The sequence below is a fragment of the Schistocerca piceifrons genome, chromosome 3 (assembly GCF_021461385.2).
Source record: "Schistocerca piceifrons isolate TAMUIC-IGC-003096 chromosome 3, iqSchPice1.1, whole genome shotgun sequence".
Taxonomy (NCBI): Eukaryota; Metazoa; Arthropoda; class Insecta; order Orthoptera; family Acrididae; genus Schistocerca; species Schistocerca piceifrons.
Genome location: NC_060140.1, coordinates 941,272,440 through 941,286,718, shown reverse-complemented (window position 1 = coordinate 941,286,718; position 14,279 = coordinate 941,272,440). Strand labels below are relative to the sequence as shown.

Below are 14,279 nucleotides of genomic sequence, written 5' to 3'. Positions count from 1 at the left end.
CACACACACACACACACACACACCACACAGAGAGAGAGAGAGAGAGAGAGAGAGAGAGAGAGAGAGAGAGAGAGAGAGATTGTAATGTGGTATCTGAAGATAATGATATTTTCTTAAATAAATTCACACAAATGCTAGGAATTACTTTTAAGCAGCACAAACAAGCAGTGCTACACACTGCATGGTGTCTTGTGAAAAACTGAGGTAAATTGAACATCCACATAAATATTCTGGAAAACACTTTGAAGTGCATGGGGGTATAGTAGTTGCCATTGCACACAACTTGTTAGGGTTTCTTACCTTTCCATGTCTGAAGTCTTGTCCTGCTCTTCCTACAGCTCTGTAGGAGTGATAAATAGGAGGCCATAGTATATTCCTAGATTCCTCTTTTGATAATGGTTTCTGAAGCTTTGTAAGCACACTTTCATGGAATAATAACTGCATCATCTGCAGAGAGTGTGATGTCTCTATTAATATTTTACACCAGGTCATCAGTTTACAAAATGAAACGCAATGTTCCCAACGCCCTTCTCTGGGGAACACTGGAAATAACTACAGCATCTTTGTTATGCTTCATGTGAGATGACATGTTGCATCCTCCTTACCAATAAATCCTCAGTCCTTACAAATATTCTTTTTGCCACCCCTCATGGTCTTTCTTCCATTAACAAGCTTTCGTGTGACACTGAGTTGAAAGTACTTTTTAGCCTAAGAAGTGATACATCCACCTGATGACCTTGATCTGTACCTTTTAGGATGTCATGTTGGGTTCACGTGACCGATATTTTCAAATCGATGTGGGTGGGCATGGAGATTGTAGATATGTCACTGTGCTTGAGCTCAGAATATTTTCGAAGATTCAAGAGCACATGAGAACATATGGATGTCAGTGATATTGGACAGTAGTTTTTTTGGATCACTCCTGTTACCCTTGTTTGTAGATGAATGTGGCTTGAACTTTCTTCGAGCTACTGGACACAGTTTTTTGTTAGTGATCAGTGGCTGTAGTATGATAAGAGGTGTTAACTCAACTGTAAACTCTGTTGAGAATTTCATAGGAGTCCCACGAGGCCTTAGGGCCTTGTTCAGTTTTAGTGTTACTGGCAGCAAGAAACTGCTGAAATCATTAATATCACTTACTTTTGTAGCAGAGCAAGAAAGTGCTTTTACTTTTCTACCCTTGAGTTTATTTTGTTTCACCTATCATTCCTGTGCACATTATAGTCCAGTCTGACAAGGAACGTCTTGACTGTGAGGTTGCAAAAGAAAAATGTTGCTTATGGCATTTGATGCCCCACATAGTGTCTGCCATGCCACAAAAATATTGGTTGTTAGTGGCAGTGGAACAAGACTGGAGGTATCCAGTGATGAGCCCAGCATGCATCTATGGAGCATGGTTGAACTGCTTAGTCTGACAGTACGTGGTTAGTAAGTGAAAGTGATATTGAAACAAGCATCCAGCCATGTATTTCGTCATACTTGTTGGACAGGGAGCCACAGATCCCATTTCCAGTGAAATGTTGTAAAAGACAATCTTTGTCCAAGGAGGAGATGCTAAATATAATTACATACATGGAAGGTCATCTGCAGCATAGTTAAAAACAATCATGAACAGATTTCGGATAAGTCTGCAAAAATATGATTTGTAGTGCATTACGGATATTTGAGGGAGGACAAGGCGCACTTGTTTTAAAAACTGGTGTTTGCATGTATCAAGGACACTTGATATAATTTACAGAATGTGCTTGATATTAACCTCCTATGTTATGCACAACAAAATGTGTGTATGATATGGATTAGTGATTTGAAGGGAATCAGTGGATGGTTGCATAACCCAAACAGTGCTACAGAACTGGACATTGCAAGCTAATGAAATTTCAAACAAAGTGTCAAATTGAAAACGCATAGCAGACTGCGGAATTGGGCTGAAAATTTGTAGATGAGATAAACAAACTAACCCCTTCATTCACTAAGAAATTTGTGAAACTCTATAGACTATAAGGAGTTGAAGAGGAAATATATATGAAAGGAACCCAAAAAAGTAGAGGTACCAAGAGAATTTTAACCAGATCAGTAACTTAAGTGCTTAATACATTCACATAAAATTATGCTGACTGTTAACCTGGATGGTAAATTGGCTGGAAATTTATCTTCTTTTGTGCATGACCTTGTAAGGGCAGTGCGGAACATTTACGTCATAGCAAGCAAGAGCAGGAAAATGGGCATAAGAGAACTGAAACTACGGCATCAGCACTGTTTCGGCCAATAGCTGATCAAAATAACTTGCTTTTGCACTGTTCCTGGTCCACGTATAAAAATCATACTCCTTTAGAGCAAACTATCCCTCCTGAAAAGTGTGTGACATTGCAGTTCATACCACCTGGAATCAGCCTCTGGATGTTTGTTTTTCCATTCCTATAAAACATATTATCTCACTATCTGCAGTGATGCCTTAAAGGATAGCTGCTTTAACAATAAGCTCCATGACATACTGTTTTGCATTCAGTTGCATGCCATCACATTCCATAAGTCCTCATCACCCCTTTTTCCTGGACATTCATTTTCTTTCATCCTCCTGACTGACGCAAATGGTGAGTCATTAACTGCTATTATTTTCCCTGTCGTAATTGTTAGCACAACACTTGCAAATGAGGCTTATTAAAGATTGAATTTCTGTCCTCGTACTCAAGGGATTCCTTGTGATCTGTCTCTGATGATGTTACTACTATCATTATGTTAAACTCTTAATATTCCTTTCTTGTGGAGGCTGTCTGTTGAGTTATAAAATCTAATAAATTCTGGTTACCTTTATTACTTAAACTTACCTCCCTCCTGCAAGTGATATTTATCTGAAAGGAATATTAAGTCCTTGTCAAACAACTTACATAAACCTAGTCGAGTGACATCTTCAACAACAGCTGATATTTCGGCATGTGTGCACTCTGTTGTTTTCGAGACACAAATGCAAGTCGTGGCACAGCACTCTCTCATGGCATTTGTGCCGTAAAAGCAACAGGATGTGCACCTGCTGAAATATCGCAGTTGTCGAAGGCATCCTCCCGTCTGCATTGCTGAGAGTTGTTTAAACAGTTTATATGCTGGGATAAATTCAACATCAAGTCCCTAGTTAACTTCTGAAATTTCCCAATATTTCTACATCTTAACTTCGTGTTTTTTTAATTATTTTCAGGGAAGCTGCTCAGAAGTGATGAAGAATGTGGATCAGATACAACTTGTATGCAGGAGAAGGACTGTAACAACGCACATGCTGAATCTCCTGGTAGTGATGACTGTTATTCAACAGAACTTGAGCCAGAAAGATCTGAGCTGTGCTGTGATGTTGCAAGTGATTCTGATACTGTGAAATGTTCTTGTGATGGTGTGTGTTCTAGTACTTGTTCTACTTCTGTTTCAAAGCAGGAAATTGGTAGTAAACTGAAACCTCATACTGAGTCAGATATTTCATTGGAATTAGACAAATTTACTACAGAACATTCAGTTACTCATAGTGGAGAACAAAGTGGTAATTTAAGTATCTCAGATAGTCATATAAGTGAGAGAGAGAATAGCAGTAATAGTGAGACTGGTTTTCCAGAGGATTGCTCAACCAATAACGTTTTACCAGCGAGTGAGCCGAAATTTTCTGAAAGTGAGGTGGCCTCTGATATAACACAGAATTCTTCTGTAGATAAAGAAAATACTTCTGAGGAATCAGTAACAGATCTGAAAACTGCAGGGGACGTGGCTGTTACAAACACAGAGGAGGATGTGCCATCTTCTATTGCAAAAATAGTTTGTCCTGTAATTGGGGAGAATGCCAAGTCAGTTACAGACGTATTAGCTGTTAGAACAAGTGCTGAGAGTGATTCTTTCAGTGGAGTTGGTAGTAATGGTGAGGATGAAGATTTAACTTCTAAAGATAAAGACTGCAGATCTTTTGCGGTAGAGCCTGTTGATAATACAAGGACATTGGAAGTATTTTCAGTAAAAAGTGAAGACATAAATGAGTTAAGCATTGCAGATGAAGATATTAATTACAGGGAAAATGTGTCTTCTGTTAACAACCATGATATGAAGCCTGATAGTGATGTTAATGTAAGTGAGGTTTGTGTGAAAAATGAAAGGGAAGGGTGTGTTGATATGAAAGAGAGTGAGACAATATTACCTATGACAGAAAGCAACTTAGGTGCTTCTCAAAACTCCATTAGTATAATGGATTCTTTCTCTGTCACTGTTCCTGAGCAACGGAGTGATGATATGAAAGACAATGAGACAGTATTACCCTTGGCAGAAAGCGAATCAGCCTCATCTCAAAACTCTGTTACTATAACAAACTCTGTCACTTTTCCAGGGGAAGAGAACAATGATATTAAAGAGAGTGAGACAATTTTACCTTTGGCAGAAAGCGAATTAGCTGCTTCTCAAAACTCAGTTACTACGAATAACGCTGTTGATGTTTCTGAGGAAGGGAGTGATGATACAAAAGACATTGATACAATATTACCCTTAGCAGAAAGCAAATTAGCTGCCTCTCAAAACTTGGTTGCTATAACAAACAGTACCACTGTTCTTGAGAAAGGGAGTGATGATCCAAAAGACAGTGAGGCAGTGTTACCCTTGGCAGAAAGCAAATTAGCTTTCTCTCAAAACTCAGACACTGTTCCCGAGGAAGGGAATGACGACACGAAAGAGCGTGAGATGGTATTACCCTTGGCAGAAAGCAAATCAGCTGCCCCTCAAAACTCTATTGCTATAACAAACTCTGTCTCTGTTCTTGATGGTTCTGCTTCCTCTTGTACTGATGTTTCTCAAGAGAATTCAGAACTGATGTCGAATTGCTTAGAAGCTGTTAGTAAAAATGTATTGGAAGATAAACAAGCGGATGGGGAGATGCTCAGTGCAATGTCTGAAAGTAATAGTGATAAAAAAACTAGTGACATACGTGTCAGTGGGAAGGAAGTGGTTTGTAATGGTACAGTGGATAACAGGATAGGAGATGTAATTAAGAAAAAGGGGTTGCGAGCGCAGGAAAGTTGTTCTTCTGAATGTGATAAGATGGCAGATAATAATGAGAATGTGCTGACGATGAATCAAACCGTTGAGCCAGGTGCTGGAGAGAGTGAACTGGAGATGAAAGAGAGCAAGTCATCTGTTCTTGTTGATGATGTAAATGTTAACACGAGTGAAACAAACGAAGTGGTAGACGATGAGTTGAAAGTTGAAGGATCTGTGGAGGAAGAGAAATATGTGGATTCTAAAAGTGAACTATTCGGTGTTACGAATAAAGTGTTGGACCTGGAAAATAAAACTACAGATGAAGTGAAAGGCTGTGAGACATCAAGAGCAACCGAAGCTGAAGTGGAAAGCCATGTCAGATTACCAGAAACTGATGTAGCAGGTAACAACACACAAAAAACAACAGACTCTGAGCTAGATAGTAATATTACAGAAGGGACCTCCGGTGGCACTATTGTTACAGCAGGTACTTGTGAAGATGAAGAACCGCTGACATTGTCAGATGTTGCTAATGCTTTAAAAGATGCTGTTGATACAGTTACTTTGCAAGATGGGGAGAGTGTCCCTTTCACTGGTTGTGAGGCTTCAGTACCACCACTCCCATCGGAAGTGCATAACTTGCCACCATCTGATATGCTGATTTCTGACAACACATCTGCCTTAGGAGTTCATGTGGCAGACCAAGAAGTGCAGCCTGAGAACGTTCAGGAAGCTCCAGGCATAGCAGAAGGTAGGGACAGACGGTTGATAGCTTCTGGGGGTGAAGGAGTTGCATATGTGTGTTTTACTGTGCATGCACTATTCTTATTGCCACTTTTGGTATGGCCTGATTTTTATCTATATGGAATGCAGTTATTCCTTAAACAATGCTTCCAGCTACATAATTTCATAGAGCAACATGTTTTTGATTCTGAACTGCTGAAGTATACGTAACATAACACGGCATGGCATTCACAGTTGCATTAGCTTCTCATTGTGCTTCTAGCATGTGCTCCTTCCTTGGATTATTGTGGCTAGTATATAACATTAAGTCACTGTATTCCTTCTTTCATAGCACTGGGCATTTGCTTTCTGGATGTTAAAATTGTTTCTTGCGTTCTAAACTGTTAAAATGACATGTGATGGAAAAGAGGTGTAAGAGGTTTTAAAGTTTCACTGTATTGCTGTTGTTTAACTGGATGTATTTAAGAGACAAGTTCTGCGTATATGTTACTCTTAAAATATCCTTTGTCAAATGGTACAGAGTTTTTTAAGATAATGTTAAGTGTTATTTGGTTAACCCCTTTCAGTTCTACAGCATGTTGCAGTATACATAAATTTAAAACAAAGTAAATTGACCCCAAATTGAGAGAAATTGTGAACCCTATGCTGCTTTTGTTTGACAAAGTGTTAGTATTTTTTATTTTACTGTATGGCCATTTTGAAAATTGACATCATCTGTAGGCATTTATAACTACAGCTAAAAAGGGACCACTTGTCTTCATTTGCACTATTGAAATTACAAATTGTGCTTTTTTTTTTTATACAAAACTACCCTAAACACATTAAAGCACGCGCGCACACGCACAATGAAATTACATTGCTACTGAAAGTTTTTTGATAAGATCAGTTATCACTGTCCAGTGACATTAGATAGGGTGCCCAGAATTGAACTGAATTTCCTTGGTTGGCAGTGGTTGGTGGAGGTGGATGTGCAGAACAATTGAAAACTGGGAGAAAAGAAAGGCTTTTAGATAGCCAGAGGGGGAAGGACTGGAAATAATCAGTGAATTACTGATTCAGTGTCTACTTTCTATGGTAGGCATAGTAGTAGGATATGGAGACATTTTCTGATGCACTACTTTGAGCACTTTTCACCAGGTTCAGTTTTTAAATAATTTAGTGGTGCATAATATTTTTTGATATAATTTCAAACTTTAGTAAGAAACTACTTGGGAAGCAGAAAAGTCTGAAAGTCTGTTGTGTTTCCACCTATTCTTGCATGAACAGGTACTGTACTTACAGTTTAACAAAAATGTCCCTATCATTTGCACAGTGTGCTTCTTCATCTAAGAAGATTGCTTAATTGATTTATCACTATCTGTCCATAACAACAACATTAACAACCACCACCACAACCACCAGCCATTAAGCTCCCATTACTGGATGTAGAACATGTACAAACTTTTCCATGTGCTACACTTTCCAGACATATGCATCAGTGTTCCACCTGACGTATTCTAATATCACCTAACCACCACAACTGGTGCATCTGCCATCCATGTTTATTTACCCATCTAGTTTTTTCCTAAGCAGTTAGTGAAAATATGAAAATAAATCTTTCATATTACAGGTAATTTTATTCTGGCTGGTGCTTTTAATTTGACGTGGAGGAATTCTTATAATTTTGAGACATGTTATTCCTCTGCAGCCGTTTTTTTCCAAGTTCTTTTTGCATTTCTTCCAGGTTTAGTCATTTATTTTCAGTTACCATTATCTCTAGGCACATTTCCTTTCTTAAAATATCAAATTAATTTACAGTTTTACTTTTTTCTTGCTGTCTTTCATTTATATTATCAGAATACAAAAATCACATGGGATTTTTAAAATGAAAAGTAGGCAGAATGACTAGCCATTACTTACCTTCAGGAGGGAAAATTCCAAGTACTGCCAACAAACATGTCACAAGTGGGGCCCTCTCAACGACTACTCAGAATTTCTCCTCCTGAAAGGAAGTACTGGCTGCCATTCTGTCTCCGTGTTAACTTCACAATTTTCTTAGTAGTTTCTTGCAATATGCATACTGAAGGTAATTTTAAGCAGTTAGTGCAATAACAGAAACACGCAACTTTATCTACTCCAACACAGAACTGAAAATCTCGGAGTCTCTGAATATGTGTATATACTCCACAATTCATGAGACACTAAAATCATATAATGATTTGCATTCTAATGTCTTAAAAATCCCACCAAAATGCATACCCATTGTATTAATTACAATAAAAATGTATGACTTACATGACCATGTCACTCCCTTTCAAGAGCTTTCATGAGCACAAACTTGATTTTTGACCTTGTAATGTTGTATCAAAAAAGCCTTTTTGGCCGAAAGGTCACTTTCTGATGGTGTTTCTGATTTGCCTCTGTGACTCAGCATCTCTGCTGTGTGGTGAGTAGCAGCTATCCTTTTAATAATGATGTTACATAGCATCCTGGATTTTCCATTGTTTTAAGTTTCATTCTAGGATTATAGCTGCCTGTAGACAGCATCTTATCGAACTTTGATTATTGCAGTGTGTGACTACTGCATTATTTCCTCATTGATAGAGTTCAGTTTGTAGCTGTTGAAGCCACAGAACCATGAATACATATTGCCTCTGTCGTAGAAAGTGCTACAGCTCGCTATCCAGTACAGGACCTTCTATCTGCAGGATCATTGTCCCAGTCAGCATCATAACATCCAGTTATTTCTACAGAATCTTCTTTAGTGAAACATAGTGAGTAGCTCCTTCGGTTCCTGAAGCTACCTGGGAACTAGTGTCATACTGAGTCAGTGTAGGTGGATCACTGGAGTATTGACTTGTTCACTGAATTATGAAAGACACCCGGTCTTGTCACTTCTACAAGATACAGCAGATATCCTACTGCTTGTCTGTAAGATATGCTCTCTCTTCTTTCAGTAGGACTTCATCAGATTTTGCAATCACTTCAGTGGGAATTCAGAACTTCATTATAAATAACCATGTAAAAAGTGAAACCTTTTTCTTTGAGGAATATCTACCAATAACTACATTTTATTTATCATCGAGGAGGTATATTCTTCATCCATCACATTTGTCCACTGATCATGAGCAGACAATAAAACTTAAACAGCTTGAGGTTCATTCATACATGGAACTGGACAAAATAAACTGAGTTCACTCTGTTATTTTCTCTCTGTACTAAACACACACGTTTTTGTGGACTCATAAGAGTATGTCTTATCCTCCCATCATCTCTGAGTGACATTCATCATCATTGCTAATGCTTGTGGTGAAAATATCATCTGTATATTTACAAGCTGTCTTTGTTTTTATATCATCTCTTCTCATTTCTTGTGTTTAATTTCTTCTTATAATCACATATGAGTCAAAATCAGTCTGATGATGCCCTTTGTAGACTTTAATTAGCTGAGAGATATAAGCTTTCTGGAATAGGAGTCTCATTTTTGGCTTTTTTCCTTGAAAATTAGTCATAATTTAGGAGCCAAAAATTCACTTATCCGTCAGTCACTTTGGTAGGTGACTAATTAATAATATAGGCAGCAGTCACTGTTGCCTCTGCTCAGAATTGTTTACGTAAACCAGCATCAAATAACATACACTTAGCGTTTTCCACAAGTGTTCTGTTCATGTGCTGTGTGAACCCATCCTGTTGCGGAAATATGGAGAAATCATCTGATGCTTTATATTATTTTTGTTTAAGATGATGTCAAAGTCCGTGGTAAAATACCCTTTACCATTGTCTGAACAAATGATTTTTATGAGGGAAGAGGAAAAAGTACAAAGCAACATTGTGGGTTTAAGTGAAATCTGTACTCAATAGTAATCTCCAGAGGCCAGTTCACAACTATTCCAGTGTTTCACAAGTCTAATGATTCCCTGTTTTCAGAATTCCTGTGGCTGTGACAGGAGCCAGTCCTTGACTGTGTCCTTCAGCTCATTGAGTGGAAGTGTGTCCCTTTGGGATTTTTTATTTCTTTAATAGACCAAACACATTTAAGTCACAAGAGACATGTCTGGGCTGTAGGGTTGATGCTAAAGCTGTCCCCACTTGAACTTGACCATAACACTTCATGTGAACTTTGGTATGTGGGGATATACATTATCATCGAGCAGAATCACCCCCTCCATGAGCAGCCCAGGTTGTATGATCTTGATGGACATGCATAGGCTACTCAATGTCTTTCAATACATGTTTAATGGTTTTTCCGCGCTCGAGGAATTCGATGAATATCAGACCTCAGACATCAAAAGATGGTGAGCACCATCTTGCCTGCTGCAGGCACAGCATTGATTTCTTAGGCAGAGGTGCCAGCTCTGCATTCGCATCCCTGTACTCATCTCACTGTGTTATCCCAAAATGCCATATGAAAATTTCAAATGGTTTTATTGTTATGTTGATTTTTTTCCCCTTTCCTTTGAATACTCCAAACAATTACTTGTCCATAGTATTTTCCAGTAGATTTTTGAAAGCTCCCAGTATACAGAGTTTGCGTTCAGAAAATACTTGTAAAATTTCTTCTGGAGTAGTCATTAACGAAAATATTTAAATATCCCACACCTCACAGTGATCCTGCTCCCATGGGACCACATGTCAGTGTGAAATAACTGTGATAGTTGTGATGCTTTTGATTGAGCATTATTGAATGGCCATTTGGTTTGCTTAACTTCAAGATATGTTGTGCATGTGAAAGTACCAATAGCAGACAAATCTGATAATTTATTTACATCTGTAAAATTCAAATGCCTTTTGCATTGATGCCACAGGAAAATGTTAGATTAGCAGTCTCTTCTGTGTGTGTTTAGTAAATGTAAATTATTTAAGTGTTCAATTTCTGTGGAAACATACCCCATGCTGTGGCAAAGCTACGTCTCTGCAATATCCTTTCTTCCAGGAGTGCTACTTCTGCAAGTTTTGCAGTAGAGCTTCTGTAAAATTTGGAAGGTAGGAGGCGAGGTACTGGCGGAAGTAAAGCTGTGAGGATGGGTCGTGAGCTGTGCTTGGGTAGCTCAGTTAGTTAGAGCACTTGCCCATGAAAGGCCAAGGTTCTGAGTTGGAATCTCGGGTCGGCACACAGTTTTAATCTGCCAGAAAGTTTCATATCAGCATACTCTCTGCCCCAGAGTGAAAATTTTATTCTATTTATCAGTGTTGCTAAATGCACAATACAAATGTTCAATCCCTGCTACATATATCATCACAACCATCTTGCGAAAAATGTACTTAGCATCCATTTGTGACCATTGCAGGAACTGACAATATTAGTAGCAAGTTTTGGTGTATTTATTGTGTTACAGTAGTTATTGGTGGGCTCCGTACATAAAATAATAATAATAATAATAATAATAATAATAAAGATTTTATTGTCTTTAGGCCATTACAATATATCCAGTCATATAGATTTGTCATGTGCATTGAGGCACCTGAGTCGACATACTGTATGTCTGGATTCATCAAAATTGAAGTGTGGTAGCTGTAAAACCTCTGACAAAAGTTTTATCTTCCTCAGATTCGCTTGCTGTGTTTCTCTTTGTTACGTGGTACTGTCTGGCAGTGTGGCCACATTTCTTGTGATTGAAGCACCATGGCCTTTTGTTACCTTTCTTTACGTTTTGCGCTTGCACTTGTTTTTCTTGAACACACCTTTTTCCTGTGAAGAGTGCTAGCCTCTTACAGTCTGTTACTTCTAATAAAAGCTTTGTTTTTGTAAGGTCTGTCCCAGTCTTATTGTCAAGCCTTCAGTTCAGATCATTGGTTTCTAAGTTTCAGACAAGCCAGCCAGCTTATGTTCCCAAGCCTCTCATTATGGAGATACAATTTAATGTTTCTTAATTTATGAACAGTGGACATAATATTGTTCACGTAAACTTATACACTTTTGACGATTCCAAAGCAGTGGTAATAAGGTTACTCACCATTGCTAATACTACTCACCTGTTACAACTGCTGTCATCAAAAGCTTGCTCCATTTTTCCCCAGAATTCTTTGGTTTTAGATGCATCTTGTATGGGCACATAATTGAATGGATCTAATAATAAAATTAGTCTTGATCTCACCTTGACTTTTTTTCTTTTTATTAGTGTTGGTCCCACACAAACAGAGTCCAAGTATTCAACATGTTCCTAAAATGCTTGTACTGAGAGAACTTCCAACTCTCACAATTATCACATCTGGTGAGTTTGTCAGTGTAAAATTGGTTTTGATTTGGACTTGTCTTCTTGTGTTAAAAGCATGCAAAAACAGTAACAGTCCACATACACAGTAGCTGTGGTTATATTGAATAGAAGAGAATAAATAGAATCTTTATTGTCATGTGACATGTTATATGCAGTTATTTGATTGAAACATTGGTGACTCATCAATGAGTAATTCTATGCCTCCGTAGGTATACATAAAGAGATACATTAAAAGAAAGCATACACGTGTACCCAGAAGCACATTACAACAGAAAAAGATAAATACATGTTATATTTCTTCTTGTTCTTTTTTGAAAATTTTCGCTATAGTTTAAACTTTTTTCTTTTTAAGTAATTTTCATGATTGTTTCTGTTGTTTATAAATATGGACATGCAATCTGTGTGTCTATGATGACACTGACACGTAAAAAAACACATTCTCCATAAAAAGGGAACATTTCTATACACCTGGGTACTTACATACATAGTTTACACACATACCGTACATGTTTTATAAGCATGGACACACATGAAAACAACATACACTACATCTTCATTAAAAGAACACACGCATGCGCATAGAACAAACCAAATTTAATACCTCCTCCTTGTCTTCCTCATTTATAAAATCAACCACACTTTAGTGACATTTCCTTTTGAAACATATTTCAAGGTTTACTCCTGTTGGTTCTAGCTTGCAGTCCTTGATCTCTGGCTGTATTTTATTGCTAAGCTTCAAAGCAATGTAATACGGAGTATTTTCAAATAATGTGAATTGTCAATAAGTCAAGGCTTGCAAATAGTAGTAGTTGTTGTTGTTGTGGTGGTCTTCAGTCCTGAGACTGGTTTGATGCAGCTCTCCATGCTACTCTATCCTGTGCAAGCTTCATCATCTCCCAGTATCTACTGCAACCTACATCCTTCTGAATCTGCTTAGAGTATTCATCTCTTGGTCTCCCCCTATGATTTTTACCCTCCACGCTGCCCTCCAATACTAAATTGGTGATCCCTTGATGCCTCAGAACATGTCCTACCAACCGATCCCTTCTTCTAGTCAAGTTGTGCCACAAACTTCTCTTCTCCCCAATCCTATTCAATACTTCCTCATTAGTTATGTGATCTACCCATCTAATCTTCAGCAATCTTCTGTAGCACCACATTTCGAAAGCTTCTATTCTCTTCTTATCCAAACTATTTACCGTCCATGTTTCACTTCCATACATGGCTACACTCCATACAAATACTTTCAGAAATGACTTCCTGACACTTAAGTCTATACTCGATATTAACAAATTTCTCTTCTTCAGAAACTCTTTCCTTGCGATTGCCAGTCTACATTTTATATCCTCTCTACTTCGACCATCATCAGTTATTTTGCTCCCCAAATAGCAAAACTCCTTTACTACTTTAAGTGCCTCATTTCCTAATCTAATTCCCTCAGCATCACCCGACTTGATTCGACTACATTTCATTATCCTTGTTTTGCTTTTGTTGATGTTCATCTTATATCCTCCCTTCAAGACTCCATCCATTCCGTTCAACTGCTCTTCCAAGTCCTTTGCTGTCTCTGACAGAATTACAATGTCATCGGCGAACCTCAACGTTTTTATTTCTTCTCCATGGATTTTAACATCTACTCCGAATTTTTCTTTTGTTTCCTTTACTGCTTGCTCAATATACAGATTGAATAACATCGAGGATGGGCTACAACCCTGTCTCACTCCCTTCCCAGCCACTGCTTCCCTTTCATGTCCCTCGACTCTTATAACTGCCATCTGGTTTCTGTACAAATTGTAAATAGCCTTTCGCTCCCTGTATTTTACCCCTGCCACCTTTAGAATTTGAAAGAGAGTATTCCAGTGAACATTGTCAAAAGCTTTCTCTAAGTCTACAAATGCTAGAAACGTAGGTTTGCATTTCCTTAATCTTTCTTCTAAGATAAGTCGTAAGGTCAGTATTGCCTCAGCAAATAGAGGTTTGCATAATTGTCTGTTGTTTGTTCCTGTCATAGCTCTGATATTGTTTGCGTGAACTCGAAAGACAACATGCTAGGGGCTTTTTAAATACTTGGTGCAATGGTAACTGCAAAAACAGATGTAACCACTCCCAACCATGCTCTGCTACCACAAAGGGAATTTTGTGTGTTTGTATACAATAAAAGAGAAGCTTTGTTTAACTGTTAATTAACTCCAAAGATCGTACACGAAACAAAATGTAATCTCGCGGTTTGTGAATATTTATATGTACTCCACGATTCCATGAGAGTGCAATAGCATGTAATGATTTGCACCTTAATATCCAGAACAGATGTTTAAAAAATCTTCAAATGATTTTGCTTTGTTTTTG

General features: G+C 38.0%; 1 protein-coding gene across 3 annotated transcripts in view; it reads left to right on the top strand.

Moving 5' to 3' along the window:
• The window catches only part of LOC124787760 (activating transcription factor 7-interacting protein 1-like), a 186,466-nt gene that overhangs the window by 106,207 nt on the left and 65,980 nt on the right, over positions 1-14,279 (top strand). For all 3 annotated transcript variants that reach the window (XM_047254633.1, XM_047254634.1, XM_047254635.1), the window contains exon 3: positions 3,191-5,746. In XM_047254633.1, the coding sequence (XP_047110589.1) occupies positions 3,191-5,746 (2,556 nt within the window). The remainder of the gene's footprint in view (positions 1-3,190; positions 5,747-14,279) is intronic.